This window comes from Vigna angularis, chromosome 8 (assembly GCF_016808095.1).
Source record: "Vigna angularis cultivar LongXiaoDou No.4 chromosome 8, ASM1680809v1, whole genome shotgun sequence".
In the NCBI taxonomy this organism is placed as follows: Eukaryota; Viridiplantae; Streptophyta; class Magnoliopsida; order Fabales; family Fabaceae; genus Vigna; species Vigna angularis.
Window position 1 is genome coordinate 12,332,313 of NC_068977.1, and position 14,837 is coordinate 12,347,149.

Consider the following 14,837-nt stretch of genomic DNA (forward strand, 5'->3'; position numbering starts at 1 on the left):
AAAAGGGTGTATTGGATCTAAGGAAGAAGAATGATAAGTTGAAGAGGAAATTAGAACAAGAGAAGAAAAATTTCAAAATGATGTGGTGTTCTTTGTATTGTCATGGGCATTGAGAGTGATGTTATGTATTATGTTTGTGTTCAAGATAAATTGTAATTAGATTGGTAATGTTGTGATGTAGCAGAACTTTGAAGTTGAGTTCAATTATGACATTATGTTTGTGTTATGTGTATTTGTATCAAGATTATTGTTGTGATTTGAAATAAAAGAGTTTAAACATATAATTGGTGGTGTATCAATAAAGAGGATTTTCAATTTTGAAATGTAAACTTGGAATTGCTTCAAGATAATTTTCCCAAGTCACTTAGCGAAATAAATATGGAAGCTGTCAAATGATTTCTGAAATAGCAGTTTTAAGCTGTTGGAATAGCAGAAAATGAAACTGCTACAAAGCCTTCTTCTTGTTCCAATTGCAACCCCTTTTCACTTCGTATGAGCCTAGCTTAGTAGGTATAGCTTTGTGGTTGTGGATGCAACAAAACAGATGTCACAGTAGCTAAAACACACTGTAGCAAGAATGCACTAAACCAGAATTAACAAAAAAAAAACACTGATTCAACAACTTTTTTAGAAAGCAATAGGCTTAAAATTGGTGGTCTAGGTAGTGAAAATGTAGAGGATGATTACAAATCAAATTGTCTTTATCTTAACATGTTTAATTCATGAAAATAAACTTTTTTACACTGCTTTTTCTTATAGAATCACAGTATCTCAAAATTTGACTTGTCAAACCTCTTATTCCTTCAAAATAGCCAACTGTACCACCCAATTTTAAGCACACAGATTGAAATAGACTTTGATAACTGAAATTAAGTGTAGGACAACATTTGAAATATGTTAAAGACACTAGAACCACAGATATAAGATGTTCAACAATGATTAAATGCTAAACTGTATTAGAAAAACCAGGAAAAGCATTTTCGACTAACTACTGCACAGATGGTAAGTTGTTTTCAAGTTGAGAAATGAACTTCAGAATAGGCCAAGATATGATTAAATGAACAATGATTGCAACTTTTAAACATCATTTTAAAGTTGTTAAAGGTTCCAAATAGCACAAAAACATCATCAACCCAGATTAGACCTTGGTATGGGAAATTATGTAGTTTAATTTATGATGACAGTAGGAAAATGAGGTGTCAATGAATGAAAGGATTAGACACTATTAAAAATGACTCAAAGAAGTTTGAATGCACAGAAATAACCTACAATTATAAGGCTTACCATCACCAAACTGAAAACACAGCAATGAAAGACTGATTATGGAATCACACAAAATGAACATGGTGCAACAGAGAGGTGTGTGGACTGTGATGTATTTAAGTTGAAGAGAGGTGTGTGGACTGTGATGTATAAAAACTCAACAACAAAAAAGTAATTGTAGTGGTCCCTGAACATTAAAACTGAACATTGCATTCAATAATATAAAGTGGTACAAAAAGTGGTCCCAGCCTACTTCAATTAACACTGCATGTGCTACTACAGGACAAAAAAGTGGTCCAAAATATTGTGCCCACTACAAATGGTCTGTCTAAGTGGGTCACATTCAGTACATTAAATACTTCTTTACAAAAAGTCACATGGCTACACTACAATTTCAATTGCTACTAGCTTGAGACCCTACAATTTGTGCAACCAGTCTTGCAGATGATCTTCTTCCCCCTCCTACCTTGCTAGCCATAATTAGAAAACCACATTCCTTTTTACAAACTTCCCTCACTCTCTTCAAATCATTCTTCACAAACTTCACTTCTTTTCCATTTAAAATGCTATGATCCTATAGCGCACTTTTAAAATCTTTCAAAGACTTAAACTCCATCCCCAATTTAAATTTGAAGCTCTTGGTCATATCATCTGCTCTATACTTTAGAAACTGCCTCTTATTCTCACTCACAGGCTCATCATTATCTACATTTGAAGACAACTCATCTGTATTGTAATCTTCATTTATCTCATGCTCTTCAACTTCTTCGTTAATCATAAATGACCCCTCACTATCTTGGATTCTTCTCCTAACAGTCTTCTTCCTCTTTTTCATTCTACTCCACCTATCCAAAATAGGATTAATATTTCTTATCTCTTCCTCCACCCTCTCATTCTCCATCCCAAACCCATCATCATCATTTGCCATTCTTTCCTCTTTACTATCATCCACATTTTCCAACACTTAGCCCTCAACCATATTACCTTCTTGCTCTTGCTCTTCCTCTTCATCTTCCTCTTGCTCTTCCTCTTCCTCTTCCTCATGAACATAAGGTTGTTCCTCACCCTTCTCTACATTTTCTTCCTCAACATTCCCCTCTTCCTCTTCGTCATCCATTAGGATGTCTTCTACTTCCACATTCCCCTCCACCCCCACCAACATATACATCTTCTTCATCCACTGCGTCACCTTCTTCAACAACATAACCATGTTTTTCTTCCACAATAACCTCTTCCTCCATCTCTTGTATGTGTACTTCATGTGCCTCTTCACCAAAAGTAAGAAAGTTAATTTCAACTGGCTGACTGGGTTGGAGATGTTGGACATAGATTTCAACCTCATCGTTATTTTCCTCTGCATAGTTAGCCAACAACATTGCTTCACTGTCATCTTTGAGTATTCTGAGGTTGTTCATGGCCTTTTGTTTCGACTCCTTCCACCATAGCTTGAAGTCTGCATCATACTTGAATTTTCTAACAAATCCCACTGCTTCAAAGTAAGACCACATGTCGGGATCAATTCCTTTTATAACATGTCTTTCTCCTCTCACATATTCTACTTCCTTATTCTTCATCAACTTCCCCATGTGATGCAGAGAAACGTCAAAAACCATTTCTTCCTACATGGTAAAATGAAAAATTTACACACAATGCACATCAAACAAGCCACAGTAAACCAAAACTAGATAATTACCTTCTTCTTTGAATGATCTTTCTTTGACACTTTCTTTGACACACAATGCACACACACTTGGAGCCACATAAATTGCAAAAGCAAATTGAGGGAAGGAACACGAACCCTAACTAGCTTCATTCGCGTATAAAAATCCCTAATTTCCTAAGTACAACAATCCTAATTTTATTCGCGTAAAAAATCACTTAACACATGTCATCAAACATGCAATCACACGTGGCAAGAGATATGAAGGAAAACTGTGAACACACGTGGCCAGACGTTAGCCACATCAGCTGGTTTTTAACGGTGTTAGTTTTGGAGGACTAAAAATTAAGGTTTCTTTAAGGAGGAGGACTAAAATGTACCTTACTTTGAAAAAGAGACTAAAAACAAATTCGCTTGATAGTTTAGGAACTAAAAACATATTTAACTCAAAAATTGAAGTTGAAAACAAATACTTGAAATTATCAAAAACATATTTTTATCTTAGAAACAGCTAAAATCGGAAAAATAAAATCTTCGGTAGATTTGTTTGTATACTTTACTCTTTGCTTTTTATATCCATAAATGATTAGACGGTTATACAAAAGCGGCTGATTGATTCGTCCACCAACTGTTACAAAACAAAAGGAAAAAAAAGGCGCCAAAACCAGCATATACATGTAAAATAAAGGGTCATGCATAAAAGTTGAAGTGCGATAACAAGATAACAAAGGCAAAGTTTACGATACAGTACGTACTCTCGTCCAAACCCATCTTCATAAAATCTAACCTCAAAATTTCGAGAAACATGATTAATTTAATTAATCTTTGAAAGAATTTTACTAATATATTATATTCGTTCTCATTACTAATGCTTTTTAAGACTTTATTCTAAATGTTTATAACATTTAATAACGTTAGACAAAGTTAATATTTTATAGAAATTACATTGCTTTGTATTAAAGGCCACATGGAGTAATTAAAAAGTTTTTTAACATTTATACGAACTTATTATGAATTTTTTTTTAAAAGTAAGAAAATAATTTATTTTCTATAATTTGTACAACAATTATTTTTAATTTATGACTAGTTTTAACCTATGATTTTTTTTTTTCTATATTTACTTTACTATCCAAGAATTACCATATGGTCAAAAAAGTGTTGTTTGATGAACAACACTCACATGCATGTTAAACTATCATGGTGAGGAATAAAGGGTCATATACCTTCTCTGCAGAGAATCTTCTCTTTTGCTTTTCTTTGTGAAGATATATGACTTCACTTTATGACCATAAAACAAAAGAGAAGATAAATGGATGAAAATTATGTGCATTCTTTAATTAATTATGAACTGTTGGTTTGTGAAGTGATGCAGAGTGAGTTTTGGCTTTTCCATTTTTCTTTCACAACCCGTGCCCCCTGTTTGTCTTGGTGTGTAGAGAAACGGTTACACCTGGAAAAATTGTTTCTATGTGAACTGCAAGTTTTGGAAATTTGTAATAGATGAGTTTCTGAATATATGGCAGAAAAAAAATTTGATTTTTTTCTTCGTTCTATTTTAGTTCTTGTGTGTTTGTTTGATTTGCTTGTTCTTCAGAGCTTGAATTTGGCTGAAAAGAATGAGATGTAATGAATTGACTCAAATCATTTCGTTCATTAAAGATTTTAATAAACCATTTTTTTTTCAATTGAACATATTGTTGCCACTTTCTTATTCATGTGTTCTTGGAATTGCACAGAATCTGCCTGTGGATGTGAAGGAGAAGGAAGCTTCAGTTCTGGAAAGAGTGTAATCTAGAGCAAACTAGAGTATAACAAAAACTCCTCTGTCTGTAATGGGAAATAGGGTTCCTCTTTCGGTGCTTCTGGTTTTGGTAACAGTTTTACTTTCAATCTTTCACTCGGAGCAACTGCAATCCTCTCACTCGCAGACCTTCCTAAGAATTCAACGGCTATTGAACTTTCCAGCTGTTTTAAGCAGCTGGAACAACAACACAGACTTTTGCAGCACAGATTCAACATCTTCTCTCACTGTTGCTTGCTATGATGGCACCATAACCCAGCTGCACATTGTTGGTGAAACAAGATCTCCACTTCTCGCTAGAAATTTCTCAATAAATTCCTTTTTCACAACACTGGTTAGGCTTCCCAGTCTGAAAGTCCTCACTTTGGTTTCTCTTGGCATATGGGGTCCATTGCCTGGTAAGATTTCTCATTTGTCATCACTGGAAATTTTCAATGCGAGTTCAAATTTCTTATATGGTTCCATCCCTCAAGAGCTCTCGTTACTGTCACATCTCCAAACACTCATTCTAGATCACAACATGTTTTCTGGCCATCTTCCTGAATGGTTTGATTCCTTTCCAGCCTTAACTGTGTTAAGTTTGAAACACAACTTGTTCAATGGTTCACTTCCGGATTCACTGGGTAGCTTGGAGAATATGAGAATTCTTTCACTTTCTCATAACCACTTTTATGGACCAGTGCCTGATCTGCACCGTTTGACGAATCTCCAAGTGCTGGAATTGGATGATAATGGTTTTGGACCCCGGTTTCCCCAGCTTGGTGACAAACTAGTTACTCTAGTACTAAGAAACAACAAGTTCAGGTCCAGCATCCCTGATGAAATGAGCTCATGTTATCAACTTGAGAGACTTGACATCTCAGCAAACACATTTGTTGGACCGTTTCAACTAGCACTAATGTCACTGCCTTCTATTACTTATCTCAACATTTCTGGGAACAAATTAACAGGAATGCTTTTGGAGAATCTGTCTTGCAATTCTGGACTTCAAGCAGTGGATTTGTCCTCAAATCTTTTGACTGGGATCTTACCAAAATGTTTAATGTCAAATGCCAATGATAGGACTGTCTTGTATGCCAGAAATTGTCTAGAAGAGACAAATCAAAATCAGCATGCACTACCCTTTTGCCACACTGAAGCCATAGCTGTGGGAGTAGTACCTGAGGGAAAGAAGCACAAACCAGTATCTAAGGCAGTTCTCTCCCTTGGGATAGTATGTGGAACTTTTGGAGGAGTATCAATTATTGCACTGCTTTTTTTTATTATCAGAAGAAGAAATGTCAAAACAAAAACCAAGGATCCTCCTCCAACAAAATTAATATCTGAGAACGCAGCTTCTGGATATACCTCTAAGTTACTCTCTGATGCAAGTAACCCCCTCACTCTGAATAGCATACATTTGTATGTGTGTGCACACAGACACATTCCTTATACAAATTTTTGCATTTTTCAACTTGCATATTATCTTGAAAACTCTCACATGCAATTGTTAATTGGTGCCATGAATTATTTGTATGTGTGCAGACAGAGTACCTAAGTTATATTATCACCTTAAGAAATAACAATACATTTTTAAAACTTTGTTATTGGAAGGAAATTGGGTGATTCAGTTTAGACATTAGAAACTTGAGTTTTATTCAATTCTTGCCTCAATGAAAATATAAACTATTGCAACTTGGTTTTGTTCTTGTGTGGCATCCTTGAGCCTTTGATATTCAAATAATCAGAAATTCACCAGTAACAAACATTAGAAGATCAGGATGACAAGAATTTAGAACAGAGCATGCGGAATAATAATTATAAATTTTATTTCTGAAATGCATTCATTAATGGAGTATAGCAGAAAGTGAAACTCTGGTTATGAATAGAAAAGAAAATTACATGCACTGGGACTTCAAAAAAATATGTTTAATTGCATCAGACAGAACAACTAAACTTGATTTATAAATTCCTTTCTATCCTTACATATAAAAGATAGATGACAATTATTTATTTTTACCATACTAAAGGGTATATATCTCAAACAATGAAGTTTGGAACAGTTGATCTGCCTCCTTATCGAGCTTTCTCACTGGATGAGATTGTAGCAGCTACAAACAACTTTGACTCGGCTTGTTTTATGGGTGAAGGTTCTCAGGGAAAGGTACGTCACTTGTTTTAATTATAATGTCTATGTTGATTATAGAAAACTATTCCTTTGAGCCTAAGATTCAGGGGAGAGTGTTGTCATATTAAGGAATGAATCTATTTTCTAGCTTAAAATGTTATGAAACACTAGTTTCTTGACAAATATGCTGCGGCTAATACATGTTCGTGTCATAACATACCCATCAGCTTGCATGAAGAAAGTAATTTTGATTTGTATTTCATCATAAAATTATATCTTTTTCTTATGTGCTTCAGATGCACAGAGGTCAACTAAAGGATGGTTTACTTGTTGCCATTAGAAGTGTAAAAATCACCAAAAGCTTCAGCACTCAAGATTTTGTGCATAACATAGAGCAGATATTCAAATACAGACATCGTCATTTAGTCAGTGTTCTTGGACACTGCTTTGAATGTTATTTGGACGATTCAAGTGTCAGCAGCATATTTATTGTGTTTGAGTATGTTCCTAATGGCACACTCAAGAGCTGGATTTCAGGTGATTCATAAAAACTTGTTTCTCGAATAGAGTGTAAAACTGGTATCATTCCAACAAGAAATAGAATGGATATGGAAGTTTCTCTTGATGAAATTCTATTAGTAAAATATATGTATATCAGTTTCATGATGTTCTAAATTTAACAATAAGTTTTTTCTTTTTAAACCATATATTTCAGTCACAATGATGGCATTTCTCACAACCATCTCTTTAACCTGTTATGTGGCAGATAGGCACTACAGAAAATCACTGACATGGACGCAACGCATAGAAGCTGCTATTGGAGTAGCAAAAGGCATCCAATATTTGCATGCAGGAATTGTTCCTGGTGTATATTCAAACAATCTCAAAATCACAGATGTTTTACTTGACCAAAATTTTGTTGCAAAAATCAAAATTTATGACCTGCCTTTGTTATCTCTCATGAGGAAGGTATGGATTATTTTATGTTCTTTTCCGAGGAAAATAAATCATGTTCTACCATGATGTTTGGCCTTTTATTTTGCTTGATAAAATTGACTTCAGTTATTATTCAACCCTGCTTATTCTTTCAGGTTGGACAAGGTAATCCTTCTAGAGAACTCAAAAGTCCTAGCACTAACAAAAAGTGAGTGAGGGAAATTTAACTTGGTTTTGAGCTACATGTACTCAGCTTCTGTTAATGGAAAAGAGGATTCATCTTGCTTTATGAAGACATTGATTCAAAACATGCTGTTGTTGCAGTGTAAAACAGGAAGACGAGTCTGATGTATATGACTTTGGAGTAATCCTGCTGGAACTCATTCTAGGAAGGACAATAAAATCAAGGAATGTGGACACTTTAAAGGATCTGGTAATGAAGGAGATTTTGGTTTATTCAATATTTTCCAGTTTTACTTTCTTTTTAACCCTTTAAACCTTCAAAATTAGAGGACTTTGGTATGATCCAGTAGACATCCTGATAAGTGTTGGAAATCTTTTACTGGAATAAACTGGAGAGATTGACTACCTTTGAGGTATGAGTTGTCCATACAAAAGACTCCTGATCCAGCATCAAACCTTAAAAGTTTATGTTTATATGTCTTGTTCTTCTTATATACCACTCAACTTTCTTAATTTTTATACTCAATGTAAGACTTTCAACTTATACTTAGATTACTAAGATGAACGTGGTGCTAAGTCATAAAAAAAAAATAGTATATTTCCACATGATCTCACAGATATTAATCAAATGTAAAACAAAAAACAATCACACCAAGCAGGGAGGAAAATTTAAGATATAAATTAGTTATGAACAGAAAATGTACTTTTCTTTTGAATATAAGCAGAGTTCAGAGTTACAATCTCATGCCCGAAAGGTATCAAAATAAATGATTATATTGTAAGATTACAGAAAGTTCCATTTAACAATATCAATTTAATATGTCTAAACAAGCCTATGTATGCTTCCCATTAGTATGAATTTATCATATTTGATTACATTTGAATCATTGCTACAAATATAGGAAAAAACAATGCTATTCAGCCTTAACGTGTGCTAAATTGACAACTTTACTTTACACCTTGTTAATATGACTTAATTTAATGTTGCTCTTTCTCAATACCTGAAGGATAGTACATGAAGGGTTAAAAGCACAATTAACCTTAGTACTTTTCATTAATTTGCACTTTTATGATTTTGTTTCCACTTTGGATCATGAAATAGTTGCAAGCAAGCATAACAGCTGATGGTGAAGCTAGGAGGAGCATTATAGATCCAGCAGTTCGCAAGGTGTGCTTAGATCAATCGTTGAAGACAATGATGGAAATTTGTGTGAGGTGCCTAGTCAAAGAACCAGCAGAGAGACCCTCTAATGAGGATGTTTTGTGGAATCTGCAATTTGCAGCTCAAGTCCAAGATGCATGGGTAGGAGACTCTCAAAGTGGCAGTGATGACTCACCCATCTCACCTCTAGCATCTATACGAATGACCTTCCATTAGTGTCAATACAAAGGTTTTCACTTTTTTGGTTTTGATATGTGTGCCTCAAATGTTCATTTTAGTTCTTTGCACAAGATGAGTTTGGAGTTTACAGTTTACAGTTTACCGTTTACCGTTTGCAGTGTACAACATCAAAATAGTGTAAGTTCTTGTTGTAACAATTTTTCCCTAAAATAAGCTTCTAAAACCAAAAATGAAAAATTACTATTTGTAGTGACTTGTTGCTTAAATCGTGTAACTAAAGGGAATGAAAATATGAAAAGAAATAAAAATTGAGAGAAAATTTAAACAAAAAATCATTATCATTCTTAAACTATTACCTTCTCTCCGAAATAATCCCAAATATAGAAAAATCTAAACAATTAGTTTCTTTAATGTTAGAAATAATGCTAAGTAGATGCCAAATATTAAAAAGTACCCTTCAAATTGATTCTTAAATTATATTAGATATCGATTTAGGGACTAAAAATAATATATTTACTATTGAGAGATTACTTATATAATTTTATTGTTTTAAATTTGAAAGGGGAGTAATACTTGATTGTGGAAATGGATGGTATATTAAAAGTAAGATCAACATTGAAACAATTACTACAAGAAAATTTCAAAAGAAAATATAATTTTTAGTGACAAAAAATATGTTTAGACCAATTTTCTTATCAGAGACCAATTTCTTTGATAGTCAAAATCTGAGTAACTAATATTAACGACTAATTTAAAGATCAATTTATAATAAAAATTATTTTAATTACCATTTTAGGAATCAATTATAACTTTTTATACACAATAAAAATGATTTTAGTTATTAATAATTTTTAGTTAATAAATTAGTATCTAAATTGGTTATTACAGTGACTAATTATTTTTAGTCACTAGAATTAGATTATTATTTACGAAGTTTTGCAGTGAAGTGTGTCATGATTCATTATCATGTTAAGGGTACATATGATTAGCACAAACAATAAGAATTATCTATCCAAACATGCAACTAAATTTTTGTCAATCAATGTAAACTTAAGGGGATTTCAAAGAAAAAAATTAAATTAGAATGAATAAGTAAAAAATAAGGTACACATGAATAAGATTGAATAAGATGATAAGAAAATCCATAATAACTACCTTGCGAGTCAAAATTGCATTAGTATTGGTAGATTTTGATGTCTTATTTTTCATGGATATTAATATTGTAAATTATTTTTGTTAAGTAATTAAAAGGTATAATTAAATTCAAAGTTCTTAATAAATTTTAGCTTCAGGATGTGCAATCAAAGAATATTTCTTTACACTTTTTAAGGGTCACCTCGCTTTATATCTAGTTTATGTTACAATTGTTCAGTCTTCTTTCTTCAAGTCTAACAATGATATATATGTCAAAAGATACTTCAACCCTTAAATCTAATTGATTATCAAAATAAAACCAATAAATACAATCACATATCTCCTTACTTTATTTTTGTATTTATTGATTATCAAAATAAAATCAATAAATATAATTAATTATGCCTTTACCTTAAGTTTTCGTATTTGTAAGTTTCTAAATATTTTAATTATGATTGACCCAATTAAACGACTAAGCAATACATTGTTTAGATAACTTAGTCCTCGGTATTTTATTAAAAAATTAATAAAAAAGTATGTCATCACGTTTGAACAGATGTAGAACTCATATTAAAATTAAAATTAAAAGTCTGATGTAGAAAATTCCATCAGTCTTCACATTTTGTTTTGGGTTTAACTCTTAATGTCACACGCGGAGTACTACTACTACGATATATGTAAAAATAAAATACAGCTTTTTCCATACATAGATTGTCCCAAAAGTAGAAAGTCTAACAATTTCAAGCTCATTCTTGATGACTTAAAATGGACCCATTTCACTCTTATTCTGTTGCTTACAAGATGAAAAGAATAAAGAAATTGAAAAAAAAAGAAGAGAAAAATATAATCTTGAATGAGTTTTTATAGCCACGAGAAGCATGCACTTTTGGTTCTACCACCCCACACGCGAAGAGCAACAAAGACTGCGTAGTTCTTGTGTTTTCCCCACAAAGACAACCTTTTCAAGTTTAACATTTCATCCTTAACACAATATTATAAACATAAATCTAACAAACATGCAAACAGTAACAACATTTTCATCATATGTACGTGGTCTCTCACATCACATACTCCCTCACCAACCTCAAACGTCTTCTTTCTCAAACCATAACATCACAAGACCAACGTGCACTTCCCCCACACAACATCCCATATATATAAGCATCAACACCATCCCATTCCCTTTTACTCTCTACTACCATAATACTCCAACAAACTACCAGAATGGAGGACGCACAAGCTCGTAACAGTAATGATGGAGATGACAACGGTGGATCAGGAAGCAAACGTAAAGGTCCTGTTTTGAGGCGTGCCATGGCAACCCAAACGCAAGATGAAGCAATGGTGGGATCTTCACCTGCAACACCATGTGGGGCTTGCAAGTTCTTGAGGAGGAAGTGCATTGGAGGGTGCATCTTTGCACCCCACTTTGGCACAGACCAAGGTGCAGCCAAGTTTGCAGCTGTGCACAAGGTCTTTGGCGCTAGCAATGTCTCAAAGCTCTTGTCTAACATTCCGGCCAACCGCCGCCAAGAAGCAGCAACAACCATATCCTATGAGGCTCAGGCAAGGCTCTCTGATCCGGTTTACGGTTGTGTCTCCACCATCCTTGCTCTGCAACAACAGGTACTGTTTTTTTTTTTTTAAATGTAATTATTTTATAATATACAACAAACTTTAACTAAAATAATAATATCAAATATAATTTTTTTTACGCACCTAAATATTTTTACAACACTATCCTTCTTTATATTTTATTCTTTTTTTTCTTGAAAAAATAAAAAAGTTTACACTTTTATATCCATTTTACTTTTGTACTTTCAATGAATTAAAACTAAGCATAATGTTTAACCTAATTTTAGTTTAATGTTTATATACTGTATGATTATGGTAAAAAACTAACAACAAACTTATTAGAGTTGAATAACCGTATGGAACTATTTTTCATCCCTTATCAGTTTATTATATATTTGTAATTAAATGAAATGTAAATAAAAAATTATATATTCTTTACACTTGTGTATGTATTATTAGGACTAAATTTATCTTTTGTTCTCCATATTTTGAATACGTATTTTTAGTCTGCATAAAGTTTTAACTATATATTTAATGTTTATTCTGCCCTTAAAATTAAAATTATGTAATTAAATTATTCAACTATCTTCATTGATATTTGGGAGATATAAAGTTAATTTTAAATATTTGAAAAAAAAATATAAGAGAAGTTGTAGATTCAAATCTTTCTACAAACAAAACTAGTTATTAACATTTGTTTGATAAAAAAAGCAATTAGGTTTCGCCGTTAATAATTATTATTAAAAGGAAAATTTTATATGAACAGCGTTAAATCTTTCTATTCTTAAGTATCACCTATCAAAAACTAATATTTTTACTTTTGTATTTAGTTTTTTTAGAATTATTTTATATTTTAAAATAAAAATATACTTTATTGGTATTGTGTAGGTGTAGATAGAAATGAGAATGTCATATATCATCATGCATAGTATTAGTATTGTTTAACAATATACACATCACTTACTATAACTACAAATTTTTTTTGTTTAATTTTGAAAATTTGAAAAGTAAAATGTAATATTAACTTTTATAGAAACTAAATTTGTACATTGACAAAAATATTTATTCTCTTAAGAAAGATAATTATTTATTCATTTTTTAGGGGTATTATTTTCAAATGTTAGAAAAAGAATTCATGAATATGGTTCCTACAGTTTCCATTGATTGTGGCTTTTCTCAAATATATATTCAATGCGTTTGTTTCTTTCGTGGTTGGCTATATGTTATTTTGATTATCCAAAAAGTTTGATTTTTCAATTAAAAGAATATAGGTATACAATAAATAAATTATATATAAGTCACACTAAGTTTAATTCTTTCTATTTTCAGTTTATATGTATTAAATTATTAATATATTTTCCTAAGCAAGTTGTGAAAAAAACGTTTCTTTAGTTCCTTTATTAAAGGATGGGTCAAGATCGTGTTATTCAATTGGCAGTTAGATCGCAAATGATATCGCATTTTCTTACCCTTTTAAATAGATCATTGCAAAAACTGGGGTGCTATTTTGTAATTTTAATGTCTTTAATTGCTTGAAATTTTATTGTATGTGGTTTAAAACAGAAAACATATATTTTTCTTTTCAAATAAGAAAAATCCCACTAATTTTCTTTTATATTATAGTTTTATTTGAATTTTTTTGCGTATAACCCTACAAAGTTATTATCTTAAAATTTTAAATTAGAGGTGATTCCATGATTTTTGCTCACATTTTATTAATCTCTCTACATCTCTTCTCAACCAAATAAAAATCAACATGATAATGAATTCAATAATTAAAATTAGGTTTAAAGAAGTTTTACCCATATATTTTTGAAGAAAAATTTAAAGTAAGTTTTTTATAAATTAAAATTAATTTTGTAAAAGGTGTCTATATAAACTATCTAAAATTTTTTATTTTAATTTTGGATTACAAAGTGTTTAGAGGAAAAATACTCTTTTAAACATACCATACTCTAAAATTATTAAAATTATTTTAGACTTGTAAAAACTATGGTTGACAAGTTTAAGTAGTCCTTCATTTTCATCCATGAAATAGTTAAGTTTTGTCCAATTCAGGTAGCATCTCTACAAGCAGAGCTAGCTATGTTGCAAACTCAGGTGATGAATAGTAAGTTGGCCTATGCAAGTGCTCTTCACACAACACAACTACAGCAACCAAACATGAATGCAGGAGCACTACAACCAGCATATTCTAACAACTCATGTGCTTCCACCAACCTTATGAACTTGAGCAGCTTCAACAATAACCCTGCTGCCTTTGACCTTGCAATGGACACAGCACCCTCATCAAACACTTTAGAGCCTCTTCAACTCACAAGACTGTCCAAATGTGAAGAAGAAGATGAAGAAGAAAGCAGGACTCAGCTAGCCTTCAACCACCATTAATTATGAGTTGCCCTTTTTGTTTCATTTGTTAGTTGTGCTATTCTCTCTGTTTCATCTCTACATATAGTTATATAGTGTCCCGGTATCATTAATGTAATGTATCTCAGTACAACTCTATACTTTAGTTTCCATAATATATTTTTTTTCTTTTTTAATAAAAGGGCAATGAAAAATCCTATCTTCTAATATGTGTTTTTTTCTTGTTTAAAGAAAAAATTATATATATATATATATATATATATATATATATATGAAAACGATATATTGACACCCAATTTTGAACAATATTTTGACATTGTTACGTGTTGCTTCTATTGGATAAAAGCTGACAGAAACACAAATAAAATTTCCTGAGACGTGTAGTTCAATGTCCTTAAGGACTTATTTGCGGTGTATTGTGTAAGTTCTCCAAGATACAACAGGAAATTTCCAAAATATCTCTGAGGAT

The 14,837-nt window shown here is 32.0% G+C and overlaps 3 protein-coding genes across 7 annotated transcripts; 2 read left to right on the forward strand and 1 right to left on the reverse strand.

Moving 5' to 3' along the window:
• Positions 1-2,227: 2,227 nt before the first annotated feature.
• On the reverse strand, positions 2,228-3,076 carry LOC108344423 (uncharacterized). Its single transcript, XM_017582869.1, has 3 exons — positions 2,957-3,076; positions 2,601-2,882; positions 2,228-2,530 (listed from the first exon to the last, which is right to left on the reverse strand). Exons 1-3 carry the CDS (start codon positions 3,074-3,076, stop codon positions 2,228-2,230), a joined length of 705 nt encoding a protein of 234 aa, XP_017438358.1.
• Positions 3,077-4,148: 1,072 nt separating this feature from the next.
• LOC108346099 (probable inactive leucine-rich repeat receptor-like protein kinase At3g03770) lies at positions 4,149-9,537 on the forward strand. Of its 5 annotated transcripts, XR_008245042.1 has the most exons (9): positions 4,370-4,546; positions 4,660-6,094; positions 6,734-6,867; positions 7,128-7,368; positions 7,598-7,800; positions 7,923-7,975; positions 8,092-8,200; positions 8,278-8,363; positions 9,053-9,190. XR_008245042.1 is itself a non-coding variant. In XM_052867638.1 (8 exons), exons 2-8 carry the CDS (start codon positions 4,756-4,758, stop codon positions 9,326-9,328), a joined length of 2,355 nt encoding a protein of 784 aa, XP_052723598.1. In that variant the 5' UTR covers positions 4,149-4,296; positions 4,660-4,755; the 3' UTR covers positions 9,329-9,531. The 5 variants fall into 5 exon arrangements, 4 of the variants coding, with proteins under 4 accessions (XP_052723598.1, XP_052723599.1, XP_052723600.1 ...); XM_052867638.1 differs by lacking the exons at positions 4,370-4,546; positions 8,278-8,363 and adding an exon at positions 4,149-4,296 and having other exon boundaries at positions 9,053-9,531; XM_052867639.1 differs by lacking the exons at positions 4,370-4,546; positions 8,278-8,363 and adding an exon at positions 4,159-4,351 and having other exon boundaries at positions 9,053-9,531.
• Positions 9,538-11,638: 2,101 nt separating this feature from the next.
• LOC108345424 (LOB domain-containing protein 20) lies at positions 11,639-14,490 on the forward strand. Its single transcript, XM_017584024.2, has 2 exons — positions 11,639-12,052; positions 14,060-14,490. The coding sequence occupies exons 1-2, from the start codon at positions 11,651-11,653 to the stop codon at positions 14,387-14,389; spliced, it is 732 nt and encodes a 243-aa protein (XP_017439513.2). The 5' UTR covers positions 11,639-11,650; the 3' UTR covers positions 14,390-14,490.
• Positions 14,491-14,837: the final 347 nt, after the last annotated feature.

Bases quoted from the DNA above. Each gene is read 5' to 3' on its own strand.
- LOC108344423 (XM_017582869.1), bottom strand. From the start codon at position 3,076: ATGAAGCTAGTTAGGGTTCGTGTTCCTTCCCTCAATTTGCTTTTGCAA. The intron at 2,883-2,956 runs GTAATTATCTAG...TTTACCATGTAG, and splicing joins AAGATCATTCAAAGAAGAAG to GAAGAAATGGTTTTTGACGT. The intron at 2,531-2,600 runs GTTGAAATCTAT...CTTTTGGTGAAG, and splicing joins CAGAGGAAAATAACGATGAG to AGGCACATGAAGTACACATA.
- LOC108346099 (XM_052867638.1), top strand. From the start codon at position 4,756: ATGGGAAATAGGGTTCCTCTTTCGGTGCTTCTGGTTTTGGTAACAGTT. The intron at 6,095-6,733 runs GTAACCCCCTCA...ACCATACTAAAG, and splicing joins TAAGTTACTCTCTGATGCAA to GGTATATATCTCAAACAATG. The intron at 7,369-7,597 runs GTGATTCATAAA...GTTATGTGGCAG, and splicing joins ACTCAAGAGCTGGATTTCAG to ATAGGCACTACAGAAAATCA.
- LOC108345424 (XM_017584024.2), top strand. From the start codon at position 11,651: ATGGAGGACGCACAAGCTCGTAACAGTAATGATGGAGATGACAACGGT. The intron at 12,053-14,059 runs GTACTGTTTTTT...TGTCCAATTCAG, and splicing joins TCCTTGCTCTGCAACAACAG to GTAGCATCTCTACAAGCAGA.